General features: G+C 43.1%; 4 protein-coding genes across 16 annotated transcripts in view; 3 read left to right on the top strand and 1 right to left on the bottom strand.

The window, feature by feature from the left end:
* LOC100122376 (potassium voltage-gated channel subfamily H member 8) overlaps positions 1-21,169 on the bottom strand; it is a 91,538-nt gene that overhangs the window by 48,358 nt on the left and 22,011 nt on the right. The window lies entirely within an intron of this gene.
* Positions 486-2,934, top strand: LOC103317939 (esterase E4). The gene is made up of 8 exons (XM_031927838.2): positions 486-725; positions 893-1,021; positions 1,095-1,254; positions 1,317-1,693; positions 1,758-1,929; positions 2,016-2,209; positions 2,280-2,427; positions 2,502-2,934. The coding sequence occupies exons 1-8, from the start codon at positions 528-530 to the stop codon at positions 2,819-2,821; spliced, it is 1,698 nt and encodes a 565-aa protein (XP_031783698.1). The 5' UTR covers positions 486-527; the 3' UTR covers positions 2,822-2,934.
* LOC116416971 lies at positions 3,382-5,402 on the top strand. The gene is made up of 5 exons (XM_031927845.2): positions 3,382-3,590; positions 4,288-4,414; positions 4,506-4,665; positions 4,728-4,847; positions 4,923-5,402. The coding sequence occupies exons 2-5, from the start codon at positions 4,304-4,306 to the stop codon at positions 5,186-5,188; spliced, it is 657 nt and encodes a 218-aa protein (XP_031783705.1). The 5' UTR covers positions 3,382-3,590; positions 4,288-4,303; the 3' UTR covers positions 5,189-5,402.
* LOC100678774 (heparan sulfate 2-O-sulfotransferase 1) overlaps positions 7,200-21,169 on the top strand; it is a 75,296-nt gene continuing 61,326 nt past the window's right edge. Inside the window, exon 1 of one of the 2 annotated variants that reach the window (XM_031927844.2) lies at positions 7,200-7,271. The gene's annotated coding sequence lies outside the window, so the exon portion shown is untranslated. Of the gene's footprint in view, positions 7,272-7,321; positions 7,530-21,169 lie in introns of those variants that run through there. The other variant, XM_031927843.2, reaches the window with a different exon arrangement.

Below are 21,169 nucleotides of genomic sequence, written 5' to 3'. Positions count from 1 at the left end.
AATTACTATTGATTAATAGAAAACAAATACCAAAACTAAATTTCAGTATTTTTCAGTGATACCGAAGATATTCATTCATCTACTTATTCAAGCAATACTTTTCAAAACTTTCCTTATTCTGTTCACTGAAGTATAAACACTGAAAAGCAATCGCAAATCCATTATATTCTATGGGCATGATAAATTAAAACTAATCTTTGACTTTTCAAAATGGAGAAAGTCGTTGACATACAGTAATAATTCTTAAAAAAGATGTTAGCATATACTTACGTGGATAAGATAAGGAATTTATTCTTGAAGTAAAAATGATTTTCAAAATCCATTCTATTTATATACTCGCGTATATCGCTGAAACAACAACCAGTGTAATATAAACAAGTTGATGCTTTTTTTACAGCAAAGTCTTGATTTTGTACGTAGTTTCGTTTTCCTTTCCGCGAAGTCCGATTGTGCAGATCGAGAGCAGGCTATAAAACGAGTTGTCAGCTGGAGGTCGGCAACAGTCGCGTATATTCACTCGAGTGAATATGACGCTTGGTGTAAAGTGCGCGTCTTTGTTACTATTTCTGGCGGTAGTTGCCGGCAACTATGCCACGGAACCGGAGGTGCGAACCTCCTTGGGTCGTATCAAGGGCTCGTTGATGAACACAAGATTAAACAAGACCATTTTTACTTTCCGGGGTGTCAGGTACGGAAAGTCGCCTGAAGGCGAGAGACGTTTCAAGGTAAGTAATTGGATTGATGTTTAATGTGAATACATTTGATAAAGACTGTTTGGTATTGAATCTGTTCTTATACTTAGTTTTTTCCTTATTCTCGTTGATAATTTATTTAATACATTTACATAAAAAAATATCAACCATATATTTGTTCTTATTTGTGCCTGTGTTAGCAAGCTGAGCCAGTAGATGCATGGAACGATGTGTTCGATGCTTCAAAAGAGGGCCCCTCTTGCCCACTACCAGCTGCACCCGACTTTACAAGTGAAGACTGCCTGAGACTGAATGTTTATACTACCAAAGTAACTACACGTTTTATTTTGAAGGTATTTTTAATATGTCAATATTTATATTAATGGTTTTTCATCAACTCAGCTGCCGGATTCCAAAAATAAAGTAAAACGTCCAGTTATTGTGTTCTTCCACCCTGGTGCATTCTATGGCTTCTCAGCCCAAAGTTACGTTTACGGACCTCAGTATTACCTCGATCAGGACATTGTCTTGGTGACAGTTAATTATAGGCTTGCTACATTTGGTAAATAAACTCCGAAAGTATTTATAATTCGTTTCTATAAATTATACTGTCATTGAATCTAGGCTTCATGAGTACCGGTGATGCCCGAGCACCGGGAAATCTCGGTTTGAAGGACCAGGTAGTAGCCCTACGTTGGGTCCAGAAGAACATTGCTTCTTTCGGCGGAGACCCGAACTCAGTGACCATAACCGGTTACAGTGCTGGCTCTTGGAGTGTCATCCTCCACCTCATGTCTCCAATGTCTAAAGGACTGTTTCATCGCGCCATTGCTTCGAGTGGAGCTCCAACTACTCCAGATCCTATGCCCACAAAGCAACCTGAGCTAATTACCAAGCAGGCTAGTTTCGTTGGCTGTCCTTCGGATAACATCGATGTGGCTCTAGAGTGTCTGAAGACGGTGCCTCACCAGAAAATCAGCGACTCAATGCCCAAATTCTCAGTAAGTGATAAGATAAGTGAGTTTTTTTAGTCGGTTATCTGTTAAAATTTGTTATTACGTTTAGGAATGGTATGGAGATCCCATCTTAATTTGGTCTCCGGTCGTAGAGCCCGAAATTCCTGGAGTCGAACGATTCATTACTGCTCAACCTGTCGATCTTATAAGAAAGAAAAACTTTCAACATATTCCCCTCATAACTGGTATTACAAAGGACGAGTTCGCTGGCGCACCACTCAGTAAATACGTTCTTGGATTATATAGCAGAAAATGTATTCATCTAGTTCAGTTTCACTGATTTCGACGATGATAATTGCTTTTTCAGACGCTCTCGAGCAGGCATTAAAAGGCAACGACTCTATCTACAGAAATTTAACAGAAAATTGGGAATACGCTGCTCCTATTAGTTTTCAGTACGAACGCGGTACTGAGCGATCCAAGCACATCAGTCGCGAGCTCAAAAAATTCTACTTCAACGACGAGCCTATTACTGCTGAAAATGGCAAAAATCTTGGACTGGTGAGTTTTAAGTATTTTGTCTAAATTTGAGAGCATGACTAGTGACTTATTTTTGGAATCGCAAATCCAGATCTATGCTGATGCGATCATCGGTTATCCTACCCAACGCTTCGCCAAACTGATGTCCGAGAACTCTCGTGCCCCCGTCTACAATTATCAATTCGTGTACCAAGGACGCTACAGCTTTTCCGTCTGGAGAGACACTAAAAAACCATACGGTAAGCCAAATCGTTTGATAAATTATTCATCAAGGATTCCTACACTATTTTGAATCTGCCTTACGTTTAAACAGGCGTAGTTCACCACGACGATTTGCTGTATCTCTTCTACATGTCGTTTGGATTTCCTTTCTTTAATGCGACTGATCCTGAGAGTGCTGTAGTTGAGAAAATGACTACCATGTGGGCGAACTTTGCCAAAACCGGCGAACCGATTCCTAAGTATAACAAACTATTCAAGGGAGTCACCTGGCCTTTGCTCCAGCCAAAAACCAACAACTACTTGGAAATTGGAGATTCGTTTACTGTCAAAAGCAACATGTTTCCCGAGAGATACGCTCTGTGGGATAGACTTTTTCCATTGCCACCGGTTGCCTCATGTCCCAAGCATTAGTAATTTTTTACAATAAATGATAAAAATGACGAATAAAACAGCTATGCATATTTTTAAATATTGATGATTGTATTCTACTTATGGCAAAATAAACGTAAAAACATAGAACGAAATTAATGTCTTCATTTTTTATAGGACTGATCATCTACAAACGCGCTTGGATAAGTTTAAGATTCTAATCAAAATATAGAAAACTCATTACCTACTTTTGATAGAAGTAAGAGTACAAAATCATTTGGCAGATTGTCTTATTGAATATTACTGTGTTTTCTGATTAAATATTTAGTATTAAATATTCGTATATCATAATTATCTTGTATAAATAAGTAATAATACCGCATATTCTAAATTCGTTATCGACAACACTTACTTTTCTTATTTTTTATATAGCTAGAGGATAGTCTAATCTTTAAAATAAAAGCGACAACCTATGTTTTCCTTACCACGAACTTCAGTGATGCTCGTCTTTTTGTTTTTCTTTAATTTTTATCTGGAACCATAGCTCGTCGACTACAAAACTAGCTGCCGGGAAGAAGATCGACGACAGTTACGCACACTCGATTGAGCGAATATGACGTTAGGTCTCAAGTGCGCGTCTTTGCTAGTATTTCTGGCGGTAGCCGCCGGTAACGATGCCACGGAACCATAGGTGCGAACCTCCTTAGGTCGCATTGAGGGTTCGTCGATGAATACAAGATTAAATAAGACTATTTTTGCTTTTCGTGGTGTCAGGTATGGAAAGTCAACTGAAGGCGATAGGCGCTTTAAGGTAAGTTTTTGTATAAAGATTTTTAAATTTAATAAATATCCCATAGATTATTCCACGGAAAAACTTAGATACAGCATTTTGTTTATTTGATATTTCTTCTTATCATATCATCGATGATTTATTAAATATTTCATGAAAGAATTATAATTATTCTTACATTGCAATTGATATATATAATTAGTTATTTTGAAATATTTTTTTCTCTACCCGCACATATTACAATTTGATTCTACTTTTTCCTTGTTCAGTTCTGAAAACTGGAAGAGGAACGATAATACGATTCTTCTATGTGTAATCGTAAAATGTATAGGTTGTGGCTGTGATCGTGAATCACTTACAAGGAAAGTTTTTCAAAAAATATTCTAGAGCATGACGTTATAATCAGCGTGAATGTCTGCATAATCAACGTCTGAATACGTTTAATAGTCTAAGCGTTATCTTTACAAACATTTTTTAAATAAAATGCAGCTTATTGTAAATGTGTATTACTTGTGTAATTTCATACTTCTAAATACTTTTATCTTATAAAATATATAATAAACATTGAGTTTTCTTCATAACGCATTCTGGTTATATCTACATTGAATAAACAACGACAGTAGATATTACTTATTGAAGACTATTGATAACTATAGTTTTGTTATGCAAGAGAAAATAAACATCGATAATTATTTGAATTAACGCGCATCTATTTCAGCAAGCTGAGCCTGTAGATGCATGGACCGATTTGTTCGATGCATCAAAGGAGGACTTCTTGTCTACTACCAGCTGTACCTGAGCTTACCAGCGAAAATTGCTTAAGCCTTAATGTTTATACTACGAAAGTAAATACTATATTTCATTACTAACAAATACTTTATTCCGTAATAGTGATAACTCGTTAATGATTTTTTTATTCACCTACTTTTTATTCAGCTGCCAGATTCCAAAAATAAAGTAAAACGTCCAGTTATTGTGCTCTTCCACCCTGGTGGATTCTATGGTTTCTCAGCCCAAAGTTACCTTTTTGGACCTCAGTATTACCTCGATCAGGACATTGTCTTGGTGACAGTTAATTATAGGCTTGCTACATTTGGTAAATAAACTCCGAAAGTATTTATAATTCGTTTCTATAAATTATACTGTCATTGAATCTAGGCTTCATGAGTACCGGTGATGCCCGAGCACCGGGAAATCGTGTCCCCGTCTACAATTATCAGTCTACTTATCAAGGACGCTACAGCTTTGCTGTCTGGAGTAACACTCAGAAACCGTACGGTAAGACAAACTTGTTTGATCAATCATTTAACGAAAATTCCTACACTATTTTAAATCTGCCTGCAATCATTATAGGCGTGGTTCATCATGACGACTTGCTGTATCTCTTCTACATGTCGTTTGGATTTCCTTTCTTTAATGCGACTGATCCTGAGAGTGCTGTAGTTGAGAAAATGACTACCATGTGGGCGAACTTTGCCAAAACCGGCGAACCGATTCCTAAGTATAACAAACTATTCAAGGGAGTCACCTGGCCTTCACTCCAGCCCCAGAACCAACAACTATTTAGAAATTGGAGATTCGTTTGCTGTCAAAAGCAACATGTTTCCCGAGAGAGTTGAGAGATACGCTCTGTAGGATAGGCTTTTCCCGTTACCTCCAGTTGCCACATTCATCATGCATCAGTAATTTTTCGAAATAAATCATAAAAAAAACCATCAAGACTGTTTAAAAGTTTTCGAATATCGACCCATAAAGCTAATAATAGCTCGATATTGTCTGTATAAAAAGTTATTGCCTAATCGAAATGCTCAATAAAAAAATGCACAATAGTATACCTTCAATTTTTCATGAATCAAGTCTCACATAACGACGACCTCTCGGAGCTGTTAAATTAATATGATTAAATTACCGCCGGTACGTTGAAAAGCGACAGGATAAAATACAGCATCACCTTTTTGGGTCTCTCTCTCTCTCTCTCTCTCTCTCTCTCTCTCTCACTCTCTCTCTCTCTCTCTCCCACTCGTGGCGTGGGTTCGCGCCAATCATTTTTAGAAAGAGATTACTTTCTATATACGACGGCTTTTTCACGTGATTTATGGCGCGACCGTAAAAAATTGATTTTAACGATTGTTTATGCTGTTCTAGGAAGATTAAAGTCGGAAAATACGACTTTTTTCCGAAATTTATCGCTTGTTTTAAGAATCATTCCCGAAACTACGCCCGGCTGTTAAATTTAACGACGAATTGGACACTTGTGGTTTTCTTCAAGACCACTGACGAAAGTCTCTCATTTTTTCACCTTTCTCTTTTCCTCGCACATCGCTGTAATCATCAATTATCCAGAAATCACAGCGCTCGTTAATCTCCGTACGAAAACCATTACGCACATCACGCGTACACACACGAGAATTAATTACTCCTCGCGTCGACAGGATCTTGAACAATCGCGGAAATTACCTTCCTGCGGAGCGTCTCGTAGCAGAAATAAGGCTCATTTATTCCGTTTCCCGCAGCTGCGCAAAACACTCGTGCTCGCGCAAGTCTGTCAAGCTCTAAAGCGTCGATGAGCGAGCCTTTTCTCCATCGAGAGCTTTACCGCGCCAGCGCTCACCGAGAGCTCGTAAATTTGCGGCCGAAAGCGTGATCTCCTCGAGAAGGATCCGCGCATCTCTGCTGTTTATGAGCGACGCTGCTGTAACCCGCATGAATACCCGAGAATACGTGCGTATGGTCGAGGAGGACTCACACGCGTTGAGCAAGGGCTGCGCGCGTTTTCATGGCAGGGACGAAAATTATTGGTAATTATGAAGCGCGCGGGACAGTGATGGCTTTTAACGCTTTCGGTAAATTAACAAAATAACGCGCTGTGCGCCTCGCGTGCGTACGAGCTCGTTCACGCCGGGAAAATTTATCACGGGGATGTATTCTATTTTGTTGATAATAGAGAGGCGGTCACCAGGCGTGCTCTATATGCGCATCGAAATGAAAGTCTCGTATGTATTTATCCGGAAAGAACAAAGAGAAAAAGCTTCGCCGTGGCACTACTATCCCGTAGAGAGAGAATCGGATACAAACGTCTGGAATTGGATTTCAAATAAAACGTGACTAGCGCGCGTTTAAAGAGCGAATAGTAGTTATCCAGAAACTGCAGTGCCAAGCCTTGAAGTAAATCTCTGACTTTATCCTGATATTGAAAGCATTTATTTTAAGGCACTACCGCGCTGCAGAGAGCGATGCAATCAGGCTAACCGACTTTCGCAGTATCGCTTACAAAGAACGACGCTCTATGGGCTAAAGTGTCGAAGAAGGATCGATTACGAAATGAAAAATTCGACGGGAAAATCGTTACCTCGAAAATAATTACGCGACGACATCCCTTCGGTCTTGACGCGTCTAAGTACAGAGGAAGAACAACAACAGTTGGCTAACGAGCAAAACAACGTGGGGGCGAGAAAAAATAAGGATCGCAAAAGTGAACTTTCGTCGACCCGACCTTGTTAGCCCGGCGGACCTCCACAACAGGTGACCTGCGCGCGCACGAGCCTACAATGCGACTGTGGCTGCGGGGGGTGGCGACTCGACGCTACATCCGCTTTTTTTTCTACTACACTTTTAGTGTTCGGTTTCACCGCGAGACTTTGGGTTATTGGAAACGAACGCGACCGCGGTTGTTGTTCGGAGGTGATACGCAGTTGTTTGAAGGTATATAAATACACCCGTTCGACGGGTTTGAAATGGATTGGTGCACAGTGCACTTTTTTCGAATTCACATCGTGCGTACATTTTAATCTTGCAAAGTATGTGTCAATATTCGATTATTCGAAGTTAACGTTACAGTGTACCATCCAAATTTATCCGTCGGAGTTAATTATTAGTCGATGCGTATTGTGCGCAAGGAGCTGTGCAGGCCTTTGAAGTCAATCACTCGAGTTACCACTACGCCGAATTGAACTGCATTCGGTAATGGACACTGACAGTTTGCCTGACCTACATAATGCATCCCAACGCTGGAAGAGGATTTTCCAATCAAGCTCTTTCAGATTACAATCTGCTTCGAGATTTGTCTTTGGCATATTTAGTAGTTTTCCATTATAGATAATCAACCATCAATATAACGGGTTATATAAAACGAACGCGTACATAAACACTGCTCGAACGACTCAATAGTTGTTAAAAAGCAAATTGACCCAGAGCCGTAAAAGCCAACAAGTTAGTACTCGAAATTCCCTATAACCACCTCGTAACGAACCAGGTGTCAAAAACGAGACGAATCTCTCACCGCTCAGGCCCAGTAAAAATTAAGCGCTCCCATCAATCGAGCTTTATCGACAGCCGTTACATCGCACAGCGAGCTTTAATGCGTGGAGCTTGCAAGCGGGATTTATCGTGCGTGCATGTACGTACCTACGCGCTCGCCTTTGAAGCGTCGTCTCTCACACGCTGAATTTGCCGCGACAATGGATTGCAGCAGCAGCAGCGCACACCTCAGTTCTCTCTCGCTCTGGCCTCGTTTAATTGCGCTGATCGGAGGACAGGCTGCGGCTTGGGGAGAAGTATATAGAGACTGATGGTGTCGAGTCCTCGCACACGCGTTACGCTATATGGATGTACCTCTATACAGCCTGTTTACGGCTAATGGAAGAGGATGGGTTGTTCGCTTTGCCCGCGCTCTGCTCTATGCGTGTACGCGTATACGGTGAGTGAGATGGGCCAGTAGTGGATTTGCGAAATGGAGTGCGTTTGATTCTGAGGGATTGCGGGGATGTGAATACCCCCGATTTTGAGTATGGTATCTGCAATTTATCAGTATGCGGCGAGAAGTTAATCCATACGTGCTGGCGTGCGCGCGATTAATCAGGTTTTTACGTGTTGACCGTAAATCTCAGGGCACGCGGTTTTACGCGCGAAATTTTATAGAGCGTATTCTATTTTTTACGCTTATTAAAAAACGACGCCATGGCCGTATTTTCTTTTCTTCTCTTTGTCGCCTGCCTTTTTTACTTCTTCGCATTAAAATAAAATACGGCGTATTCCCTAACGGAATATTCTATTTTCGAACATTTAAATTTATTAAAAAGTTTATTTCGTTAATAAATCTTTTTTGCGTTTCGCAATGACGGTACAAACAATTCTCGAGTTAAGGCTGCACAGACGCAGCAATAAAAGCTTTTAATAACACGCGCGCACATTTCACAAAGCTTTGTCTACAATACCTTGCCTCGTATTTCTCAAACAATTCATCCTGCAATTTCCAGCCGAGCATTTCCCCCCGGCCTATTCACGATCTGCGCAGTGGCTTTCAGAAAAATGACAACCAGCAGGTGATCCTCCAGCCTGCACATTTCGCATGCAAAGCTTCTCTACTCTCTATCTTTGCTATTTCTCTACGCCTCGAAGTTGGCCGTCGCGCCAAGCTGAGAAAGAGTCGTTCTTCATATTAACGAGACGTCGTACGTGGGCCACTCGATACTGGTCGTGCAGGGGAAAATTCAAATCCCCGCCTTTCCGAGCGCTCGCGCCAATTTCTCATGCTTGCGTCGGCCAACTTCTGCTGGCCCTTTAGTTCTAGACTTCTGCGGTGGCTGAAATAGTGGCAGTCGGATTATCCGCAGAATGATTTACGCCGTAGTTCCCTTATGACGATGCTCACTCTCTCTACGTCGCTTTTTCGCCCGATAAAGTTATGATGCCCGTGCGTTATGTCATACGCGCTGTGACGTTCTTTTCTTGTTCTCAACTCGCTGCGATTGGAGTGAATTTTAAGAGAGATCGAGAAAATAGAGTTTTGCTTTCGATTCGATGAATTTTCTAAATGGACTATAATATAATTCGATGGGGAAGTTTATCGAAACGTTTCCGTCGTCCCCTCGCGACGACGGTAGTGAGAGATCATTAGAACATATACTATTAATATAAATTACGCGCCGACTATTTTTAGTGTCGAGGCAAGGATTTGCGGTGATTTACAGATATAATCGCATTGCTGTCACCGCGATGGGTAATAAATTGGTTAGTCGCGGGATAAAAGCTCGGGAATATAATGTATACGTATGTTCGCATGATAAATTTAACAAATGAAATCTCCGGCGGTACGCTTTCATCTCTTTAGATATACGACCGCTTGTTTATATTTATGTTACACGACTTTAAAATCGATCTTACAACCTGTTGCGCAAAGAGCGATATTCATACGATAACTATTCCTTATACTCACAAACCCGCCCTTTTTTATTCGTAACCCAGCCATTGAACAATTACTCGGAACAAAAGCCAGACACACCGCCTTCCGAGTCAAGAAATAATCAGTCCATCGCTAAAAGCATTTCAGCGAAGCTTCGCGCAATTCCCGCAGCGGCTATCCGACAATGGGCCGCGTCAGGCGTGCACTAGGCACCGATTGATGCGGGCGCGCAAACATTCGCGAAATTTGCCAGTCTCTCCCTCCCCGAAGCTCCCATCGATTCGCAACGCAATTAATTCTCCCGCTATGCAGCGTATAATTGTGCCTTGTGTGCGAGTCTCTGTCGCAAGTTTCCTAAAACTTTCGTAATAATCCAAAGCTCCGATGGCGCGAGCTTTCGAATTTATATGTACACGAGTTGGCTATGGGTGACGTGGAGAGGACTTTATTGCGCGATGAAGTCATGGATTTTCCGAGCTACGCTTATAGATTTTATAATAAACTGCCTCGTAATCGGGCATTAAGCGATTGCAACATGCCAGCTTGTTATTGCCGTTGATTGGAGACTTTCCAAACTTGCGAGCCGTTAAATTGCTCCCTGCGTCGTTAATCATTTTTTGAGGAGGCTGTTATAATTATGTATTCGAAACGTCGCGAGTTGGGCACGAATGAATTCGTTCGCTGTTGAATAAAGTTTTTATTACGCATCGTTAACGAAGCTTGCAAGCTCAAATATCATCTAATTTATTTCTCTACGAGATCGATACCACATCTGATTCCGCTGGAGCAACATCAACACGAAGCTTTTTCCGCGAATCGTGTTTTCTGAACCAATAAAAGAAAGAGTATAGCGCTTCGAGGTAAGCCGGAATTTTCGAAAACACATCGCCTTGCGCTTCGGTTTATTTTTCCTTGTATATAAGGAAAAGAGGCGCGAGAACGTCGAGACTGCAGAGTCAGCTCTCGAGTCGCGCTGCCGCGCGACTGGCAAAGTGCAGAGCCCTCCCCAGTTCTCGCGGGCTCTTCGCTAAAGGCTCTCGACCTGCTATTATGCGCGAGTATCGAACACACGTCGCCTCGAGTGTGCCTGCCACCTCGCGAGCTTGCGTTATACAGCCCCTTGTTTCGTGCCTTTGCTCCGATGCTCTCTATTTTGCAATGCATAATAAATACCCGCGCCTTATTTCTTCGGATTGGGTCTTCTTAGAGATATACCCTGTAGGCTATGATTTGCATGGGTGGAGAAACATATATCTATTACGGAGGAAACGCAGATACGCGGCTAAAGTTGTAACGACTAAGAAGTACGCGTAGTTTAAGCTCGTATAATTTGCAAGTTCGCGCGCATATTCGAGCGTTTGAATCGAGACGGATGTACGAAAGCATAATTAACTCCGTACAAACATCAACGTTATCGCTATACATTGTTTAATTCCCTGATTGTTAGTTCAAACGGAAACGTTCACGTCCAGAACAATTCGCGTCTCGCGTGTTTTGTCTAGCGTGAATTCGCTATGCAGCTCTCGTTTTAACGTTCAATTGACGGTATACACAGCGAGTGCAGTATCGCAAGTTTAACTGAAGTGAAGTTGCTCGACTGTGAGCTTGCGCGCGGGCTATTTTGATTTTGATTGCTGCGCGCCGCCATGTCGACGGACTAGCGAGAGCCGAATGGAAATGGACAGTGTGTAATATGGCGCAAGTGCATTGTATAATACTGCGCACTTTGGATCAGCCAAGTTGGAATAGGCAAAGTTTCCCGAGAAATTGAAAAACTTTCGGAAGTATCATAACGTTCTGACTCTCGCTCCTGAACAGTTGTATTGCTTTATTGTATTGCGCTAAGTGGGCGTATTTTTATTGAAGAATCGTCGAGTTTTCTGATACCAGATCAAACTGTGTCGATGCGATCGTAAACTGTTCCCGACTTTTTTACATGCAGTGAATGGACTTTGGAAAAATATTTACTGCAGTTCGGTAAAAACTTGGAGAGAAAAGCTTTCGAAGCGGAAATATTATAAAACACTCTCGCCTCGAAAAACAAACACCCTTCGCGCCCACGAAAGCCCGTACCACCGTATCGATTGCGAGTGCAGGGTTTCAAGTCACGTTCTTCAAGAGATTTTTTTCTTTTTTACTTGGAAAGAAATTAATTTCCCTTGCGGAAGTATATCATAGCTCGGAGTTTTAGCAGAAAGAGAATTTTTTACACGGGGGTGCTCTCCCAAAGGGCAAATTCGGAGAGACAGAAACGAAGCTTTCCACCAATCGTTAATGCCACGACGAGAGCTTGCACCTGGTGAGGACGATAAATCTCATTACGACGCGTGTTCGTGTTGCGCGAAAGCTTTGTCTTGTTTCTCGCGCTGGACAATTTTCTAAATAATTACTTTCCTTCTTGCTCTGGTGTATTTATGTTCGTAGAAATGTCAAACGCGAATTTTCTTAGTTCGCGTGTTGACCATGAAATATGGTTCTTTTGGGGGAAGCTTTTTTTTAAAAGGTTTTAAAAGGTGTGGAGTCAAAGAAACTCAGCCACATCGAATGTGTTTCAGATTAAAGAAACATGCTGTGAATTTCGTATTGAAAAGGATAAAAAAGATCTTTCAATCAACGCAAAATTCAAATAACATGAAGCAAAAGTCTTGCTATCGACACATACATCAAAATATCGATATGTCTAGAGAGATAATTTTTATAAAGAAGATAAATTCGCTGAGCCTGATGAACTTTTAACGAGAGCATCCGCCTGATTCATGAATTTCTTTTTATCGAATTTCAATGATAATAATCTCTTCTGCGTGGCTAAAACCGAGCTCCATGGAAAATCAAGAAACGATGAAATAAAAATTTCCAATAATTGCCTTTCCGGTATAGAGCAACTAAAAGATAGAATACCAAAAGTGGGATATCGCCGCTAATCACCGAAAGTTTGCTCAAACATTCCGATACCTTTATTCTAGGCGACTAAGAGGCTGGCATTATATTATTTCGTGCACGTATACACCCAAAGTTGTATTCTTCCCAAGTGGAGGCAAGAGGGATGGACGGACCAGTGAAAGTTGCTTATGGCTTATAAGGCGGAAACTTTACGCGTTTTACTTCCACCTGCAGCTCGGCCGTCATCTCCGCCGCTACTGCTACTGAGGCACGCGATGCTTTCACGCCCTCGGGCTACTGAGTAACGCCCAATTAGAGCTTGATTTACAACAGTTGCGTTTGCGTCTGGCGCTCGCGTCATTGCTGAGAATTACTAAAAAAGATTTACGGTAGCGACTTTTTTTTTAACTTTGTTAGCTTGAGCACACGAATGATCGCTGTATCCGGAGTATTTTCAGGAAAGGAAGAATGAAGAAAGATATTGTTATGAGCTTGGTCTATAACATCGCGTGTTTAATTGAAAATTTAATGTTGAGCGTCGATTTTCACAAGCATATTTTATCTCTGCAAATGTAGCTCGAAAATGAGCAGCTGATTTCGAATCCGTTATTTAACGTCGCAATCAAGCAATATCGGCTTCATTCACTCCTGCGGGTATAGTGTAACATTTATGTAACATAATCCGCAGGAAATTTCAGCCGACTAGTTATTCAATGCCGCTGCGACTGCAGGAGCCATACTGTTTTGTACGCGTTTCGATAGCGAATAAACGGATAACATCAACGCTTGATAAAATCCCGCAACCACTAATATACCTTCACCTCGATAATCTCCAGCTGACCTCGATGGCCTTCGCCCTTTTTTCTGAAAACCCTGAAAAACGAGCGAAAAATCCGCGAGCGCCCCAGATCCACACCCCAAAGCCCTACTGCTTCAAAATTAACATCCAGTCCTCCGGGGTACAATCCACCGCAGCCACTAAAATATTCCCTTTCGTCGAGCGCCCGGCCAATGTAAACAAACCATCGGTAGACTAGAGAGCACCTATAGTTAATTAATCGCTCGCTATTCAAACGAGAGCCGAAAGAGCGCGAAAGAGACAGTAGCACGACGCAGAACCGCGTTCACGTCCGAGCGCACAGGCCAAATCGACTGGGGCTAAATGCGCCTAATAAGCATTAATAACTTTGGTCTGTACGCGGTTCGGGTGTCTGCGCGCGCTTTGATAATGTCGCTTGTATTATTCATGACCTGTCTGTGCCTTCACGGATCTCTGCATGGACGCCAGACATAGATTTTGGAAGAGCTGCGCGTCCTGTGTGTTTGTGTGCGTTTGCGCCGCTGAGTGTGAATATCGTTTGACTTTTCCAGTCCGATGCCGGGATGTTTGGTTGGAAAACCGGGAAGCTTGTTTTCGTTTGGAATTGACGGGGACACTGATGACTCTTTTAGAGGCACAATGTTACTCCATCTGCGCGTCTTGTTTTATAGCTTTTAGATCGTTTAATCCAATGCTTTGAATTCATCGACACGGATCAAAACGTTCTAGATTATTATGATTTCATGACGGTTTCACGAGGTTCACTATGAATAATTTTCTGCATCGACTGTTTGCTCATTACAGTAATTAATATAATAATATGCTATCGCTATCTCAACTCAACAGACGTTAATTAACAGTAATTATCGTGCTCTGCATAATATCACGGTGCAGTACGATCCACTCAAAATAAAGTTAATTCTTAGCCCAAAAAGGAATGCAAAAGTAGCCAGCTGGATTGAAGCTCTCTTGAATATTTGAAGGCCCTCGTGTTATATTCAAGCATCTAGCACAATGCGTCCCTCTCCTATACGTGAAAAGTTAATTTCACAGCAGTAAACAGCCGAGCAGATCTGTCATCCGCGAGGACAGCGTCACAAGCTCTTTCGATCCCTTGGAAATAATTTACGAGCAAAAAATCGGCGTTACACACGCGCGCCTGGAAATAAACCGTTCGCGCGCCGCGGAGCGGCTATTTATAAAGCAAGGCATTATCCGGAGACGAGTCCACCCGGAATAGCCTTGGCGTGATGCAGGCATAGTCGTGACGCGGCTTGCAAGGTGTCGGGGGAATTCGCAAGATTGCACTGGCTATGGGACAGTGTGTGTATGGCGGTAATGCTCGACCGCCTGTGGCTCGTCAGGCTTTTGCCTCAACGTCACTGTCGTATATGTATTTCGGTCGGAAGGAACTTCTTTTTGCACGAATGTTCTCTCCTGTACTTTTACAGAATTCATAAGTATTCTGCTATTGTCATTAAAAGATTTTGCAGTTCCTACCAGTGGCTTGGTGCTACTGATACAACCGGTTCCGCAGCTCATTTGAGTTCGTAACGTATCGGATTAATGCGTGTAATACATCAGCCGCAGTTGATAAGGTTGGCGATAATTTCGGTTCTCCAAGGTGAGTAATGACTCGAACATTCTTTCACAGAACGTTCGCGCACAGTAGACCGGAGGGAGAATAAACGATTTCCGTGGGCTCCGACTCGAGGAAAGTTTTTACGGCAATTAAAAGTTCCGTAATAAATGGCCTAGGATGAATTACTTACAGGTGAAATGTTTGATCTTTGGCTCGTAGTACCCGTTGCATTGAATCTTTTGCATGATTTTGCTAATTTAGATAAACAGTTCACAATAGGCATACGGGTACATAGAAACTGGTCGCTCGCAACTTTGAAAGGAGTACTATACATCGTAGCAAAGTCGTTGCCTAGTTCATCTCGAAGCAAATAACCGATATGTATTCCTCTGAAAAGCATCTATAGAAGTAGCATATGTACTGTTTACGAGGTCAATACCTATATACTATATCTACCCGTTATTCGGACTACTCTAAATGGACACCGATGGCTCAATCGTGAAAGCCCTGCGTAATGCCAGTTCACGTGTATCCAACTATTGTGCTATTATAATGTACGCTATAACAAGTCGAAGCATTACATCGAGAGAGATATGCGATCCTTCGATTTGAATATAAAATTTCGAGCGCGCGCATCACATTTACATTTCCGTGTCTTGCATTCGTAAACGTTATAGACATACGAAAGATCGAGCATATCGCACAATCGATGCCGCGGGAACGCACCCCACGATAGAAATAAAATTGTCAAACGTGACACACCGAGCATCCCATCATCGACGGCAATCGTTCGCCGCCCGGCCGAGGAAAGCTCCGAAAGCTCCCCACAGAGAGAGAGAGAGAGAGAGTCGGCTCCGAGATACATCCAAGTACTGAGAGAGAGAGACTCAAAGCCTCAACCCTCGTTTTATTAAATTAAGATCCTGCGGCAAAGGACTGTCGTTCGAGCTGCACTATTCATGTCGCGCCATTACTGCCAATGGCATTGACGAAGCTGACTCTCTCTCTCTCTCTCTCTCTCTCTCTCTCTCTCTCTCTCTCTCTCTCCGGTAGCTGAACGGCTTTCATCGATCGCTCGCAGGAGAGAGAGGGAGAAAGGGCGGCAAATATTAGGGGACGCGCGCGCTTGATGCAGAGGAAAAGAGAGAGAGAGAGAGGAAAAAGGGGCTGATGTGTAGCGTCGAGTCAAGGATGGGCACGTCAGCCGCCAGATGCGAGAGATTTTTTCCCTTTATTTTTTTTCCTCGCTGCTGCTGCTGCCCGGGACGCGCTTCGCCCTTTTTTGCGGATGTTTCGTACGTAGCGTATGTGTGAATGTGGCTGTGTTTGCGACATTCATAGATGTATCGGCTTGATGCGCTTTTGAAGTCTTTTGGATTGGCTCTGCGCGGAGTGTGTTAATGTTTTCGTGAGGGATTAGCAGGAGAGCTTTGGGTTTCGAAACTGACGTACGGTCTGTGGCATATGTTCGTTTGCTGAAGGAATTATAGTTTGTTCGAATTCCATGGCGTACTTGCGTAGCAGTTTTAGCTTAGCCCATTGCTATCATTAGTATCTCAGTAAAACTCAAAGGGAAAAATTATACACCGAACAACAGTATATACAAAAGCATTATAGCATGAGCGGCCCAACAATACAGTTTTGGCATAGGTGGTGAATCGCTATTTATACATTCTGCACGCGAATAGCGATGAGGGAAACGAGAAAGTACCTGTGCGCCATCTATCTTCGCTGTTCGCAACTATAGAGATAGAGATCGCGAAAAGTTCCAGTAAATAAGGAATAAAGGCTAGTCCTACAATTCCTTCCAAGGTTTTAGTAAAACTATTTGATTCATAATCAACTCATAGCAAAAAAAGTGCTTACAATATATCATCGACCATCAGCCACACTTTACGTATGCTTCACACCACGTCTAAGTAGTAACGTCCCGCGCATAACAAGACGCTACATTCGCCTCTCGCGCAACGCGAATTCCACACTCTATACGTTAATAGAGTATACACACAGCGTTACTCCCAATCCCAGCCCGTTTACCTTCATAATTATACACACACTGCGCCGGACACCAAACTTCGATACATTTACATTCCGAGTTCTCCGCGCGGGCTGTAAACTCTCGCTGCATAAATTTTCTCGCAGGCTTCGACGCGCCGACGCCGGCGGAAAAATTCCCATCGAACGCCGTAAGTTCTCATCTAGTCGAAAAGTCAGCATGACTGCGCAATTCCATCCGCCAACATTACACCGAGATCCGTCTCGTGGTAGTATAGGTATACCGAGCTTTTCCGAAATACACGTGGATTTTTCTCGCGGTTATGCGCGCGAAGGAGCTAAATATAGAAAGCCTAGCCGCAGAAAATATAATCTCGGCAGCACGCGAAGCAAGTTCATGCTCGAAAATAACCAACCAACACATACGCGTATAGTGCGCTCGCGCGCCCTTCCTCGAATCAGAGCAAACGCACAGCCTTCGAGAAGCGAATATAGGTCACGCCTGTCTCGCATTCGACGTGCGCGCATGGGGAAAAAATATGATTTTCGAGTTTCGCTTATCTACATATAGCTGTATACGTGCGTTATACACTCGCAGCGAGAATACTCCGACCTTGTTTTCTCTCTCTGGGCTGCTCGGTCGATTTGCATCTCCTAGTCTCTCGCGCACCCCTTCCCCTTTTTTTCAGATTCAGAACTGGCTCGGTTTTAGAGCTGTTTCCCTTTTCTCGTCGCGTAGTGCTCTCCTTTTTCTCGCGCGTTTTTCCTCCTTTTCTTGCCGGCGATATGACCAGGCCATAGATTTGAATTCGGGTCTTCCTTTTCGCGCAATTTCCTTTTACTCTCTACTCCGTTTCTTTCTCTTCTTGTTTTTTTCCTTCGCTGCACATACTGAGGGAGGCAATCGAACGTGAAAAGTAATTTGTGTCTACGGAAGCTGCTCAGCTTTTTTTTCTTACTCACGGACGCAATAAAGTTCCCTAATAAGAGTAACGAAAACATTCGGTTAATCTAACGCTTAATATCCTCAATAAAAAGGACAAGCATCAATCGTCGTTGCAAGACCCTGAATGAATAACTCTGACGATAAAATTCCCTCCCCGATGCGCCGAATACAGCTCCGTCGAAATTCAGATTCCACGATAATGTACTCCTTTCACGCGTCTCCAGTTCCCGAGAGCGAGGGCGAAAATTTTCACGACTTATACCCAGGCTGTTGCACCGCAGCATTCTTCCGCGCACGAAGGGAAGCGAGACGTCGCATGCATATATGTATGCGTATATATATATATATATATATATATATATATATATATATATATATATATATATATATATACCCAAGAAAGACGCGGAAGCAATATACATTAGAGCCTCCTGGTGGTATACCTATACACGCACGCACATAGAGCGATGCGAACGTTTATATCGGTCGCGCGGCGAAGCGGAGAAAAATGAAGCAGCCGAGCGCAGGCGTGTGTCCAAAGCTCATCATCGTCTCTCGATCGTCGCTCCTTCATAAATCTCTGCCACGTGCGCCGCGCGCAACTATGCCGACGTTATAGGCTAGCCTAGACGGGAGGTTTTCTTCTCTTTTCTCTGTTCTGCTGCTACTTCGACTTTTCGGGGGTGAGACGGATAGTGGCTGGAGGGGACAACGGCAGGACGAATTCTGAGCATTTTCGGTATACATCTCTGTATAGAAGCAGGACGAAGCGAATCGAAATGGAGACGTTACACAGTCGTGCAGTATACACACGCGCGTGTACGCTGGAATCGATGTTTTTTTTGTGCGCTGCGTTGGGATCGATTTGTCCCTTTTTGTTGTTACGTACAGGAGCTGCGTCATTGGGTATAGGTATGTTTTGCTGGACGGCCTTGAAACGTTTTTGTTTTACAGTATCTTGTAAAGTAAACGCTATTATTAAGTGTCCGAGAGACTTTTTATGTCCGACTTGTAATTATTTTCTTTTTCGAGTTTTTGTACGTAGTCTTTTGTATCTGAGGTATTTGCGTTATTGTCATAATCGATACAAGTATTACGGTTTTGCTGGATCAAAAGTTAACTCCACTGGTTGGACAGCATAACGTCATGTTGTTGCAAGTTTCAGTAGTTATAGCACGAGCAGCAACAGACTTCAGAGACATCCAGTCATCATCGCTATATATACACTCTCAAATCCAACCGTACCGCTGAAATTTTTTTTTTCGGTCGAATATTCGTTTCGACGCCTACGCATAATAAATTTATAGCTCAGCTGCTCGTACAGCGATCGCCTGCATGCGCGTTCGCGCGTCGTGTTTCCTTTAAGGTAGGGAAAGCAGAGCGAGCAACCGAGCGATAACGCTAAAATTAAAGCACATTCGCCGCGCTTCAAAGAAGCTTGCCGCCGCGTCGCCTGCCCCTCTCGCTCACACGGCAAACTATGTACACACGCGCGCGCGCGTATGTGTGTATGTTTTCATACGCGCGCTATCGCAAATACAGAGAGAGAGAGAGAGAGAGAGAGAGAGAGAGAGAGAGAGAGAGAGAGAGAGAGAGAGTGAGGCGGACACGTTATGCTCCCCTTTACACCCACTGGTTTTATACACACACGTATGTAGCGAGAGCGCAGGTTCGACTATCGCTTGCGCGAGGGAGCGACACATTCGATTTCGAGCTGAATTTATTGGCTAATCCGCGGCTATACAGCAGCCAAGCCCCCGGATAAAACGAATGGGAGGAAATGTGTGTGCGCGGGGATACGCGCCTGTGTACCTCCGAGCTGATGTATACTTATATGTATATACGGCGTCGGGGTGAGGGAGACTGGCCGTTTTCCGCGAAGGACTGAGAGAGAGAGAGAGAGAGAGAGAGAGAGAGAGAGAGAGAGAGAGAGAGAGAGAGAGAGAGAGAGAGAGAGAGAGAGAGAGAGATGATGTCTTGCGAGCGAGGGGAAACGCCAGACGTTTATCAGGGGGAGAGAGAAGAGAGAATGGCTCGCGTGTGCGGTATAAAGCCCTCGGAAAATTGATTCTCGCGCCTCGATGATTTCCGCGTGATTTTTCGATTTTTAATTCGTTCTATCTCTAGGATACATAATAGCCGAGAGCGATGCCTGCGGATATTGTTTTTTTTTCCTCTCGTCCACAGGGGCGTTAAAGCGTGTAACGTTGTTTCGGAGAGGGAAACGCCGCGCGCGAGTGGGTATTACGACGAAAGGGATGCTCTATATAAGCGCGGAATACTTGATGCGCGCGAGGGCGGAGCTTTTTGCGCGCCTGATCATCATTTTGCGTAGAAATTTCCGAGAGCGAGCGCGGTGCGGCGATTTATGCCTATATTCGCGCATTTGAATCCATTAACGTTATGGGATACCCTCGAGATTTTATACTCCTCGCATTCATCATTATATGCGCGCGTCTGCAGGGAGGGCCTGCTATATAGTGTTACGATTTAATGCGTGCGAAAGGTCGGAAATAATATTGAATTTCAAATCGCGCGTGCGTATACGTATATAGACTCTGATGAGTAATTTATTCCATACATGGAAAATTTCTCTTTGATACACGAGACCACTCGCGCGGTTTGTTTAGTGCGACGTGAAGAATGTTCGAATTTTTAAAGTGTATTTAATTGCTGACGTTATGTTCTCGACGTGTCGTCTTCTACTGTTTGGGATGCTTTTTCGCGTGCAGTCTGATGGATTTTAGAACGATCGCGCGCAGCATGTTGACATAAATAAGAATCGAGTTGTAGAAAAGACAAACAAGTGGAATATTCGCAGCTACAGCGGAGATATCGGTGTATCGAGCTTGTCAAGAGAGAGAGAGAGAGAGAGAGAGAGAGAGAGAGAGAGAGAGAGAGAGAGAGAGAGAGAGAGAGAGAGAGAGAGAGAGAGAGAGAGAGAGAGAGAGAGAGAGAGAGAGAGAAAAACGTGCCATCGGATAAAACTATATTTGCTGAAACTTTTTTAATAAAGGCAAACGAGTCGCAGAGGCGTAAAGTGATGAAGCTTGAAATAAGCTTGCGAATGAGCTGCATTACGAATTGTAATCTATAATAATGATACACAAATAAACATATGCGATAGTGCTAGCATGAGCGACTCGTTAACCTGACCGACGTTAGTTCTGAAATAAATTCACATTAGTCCTATACT

The sequence above is a fragment of the Nasonia vitripennis genome, chromosome 3 (genome assembly GCF_009193385.2).
Source record: "Nasonia vitripennis strain AsymCx chromosome 3, Nvit_psr_1.1, whole genome shotgun sequence".
In the NCBI taxonomy this organism is placed as follows: domain Eukaryota; kingdom Metazoa; phylum Arthropoda; class Insecta; order Hymenoptera; family Pteromalidae; genus Nasonia; species Nasonia vitripennis.
The sequence above is the reverse complement of the archived record's forward strand: the minus strand, read 5'-3'. Positions and strand labels throughout refer to the sequence as shown.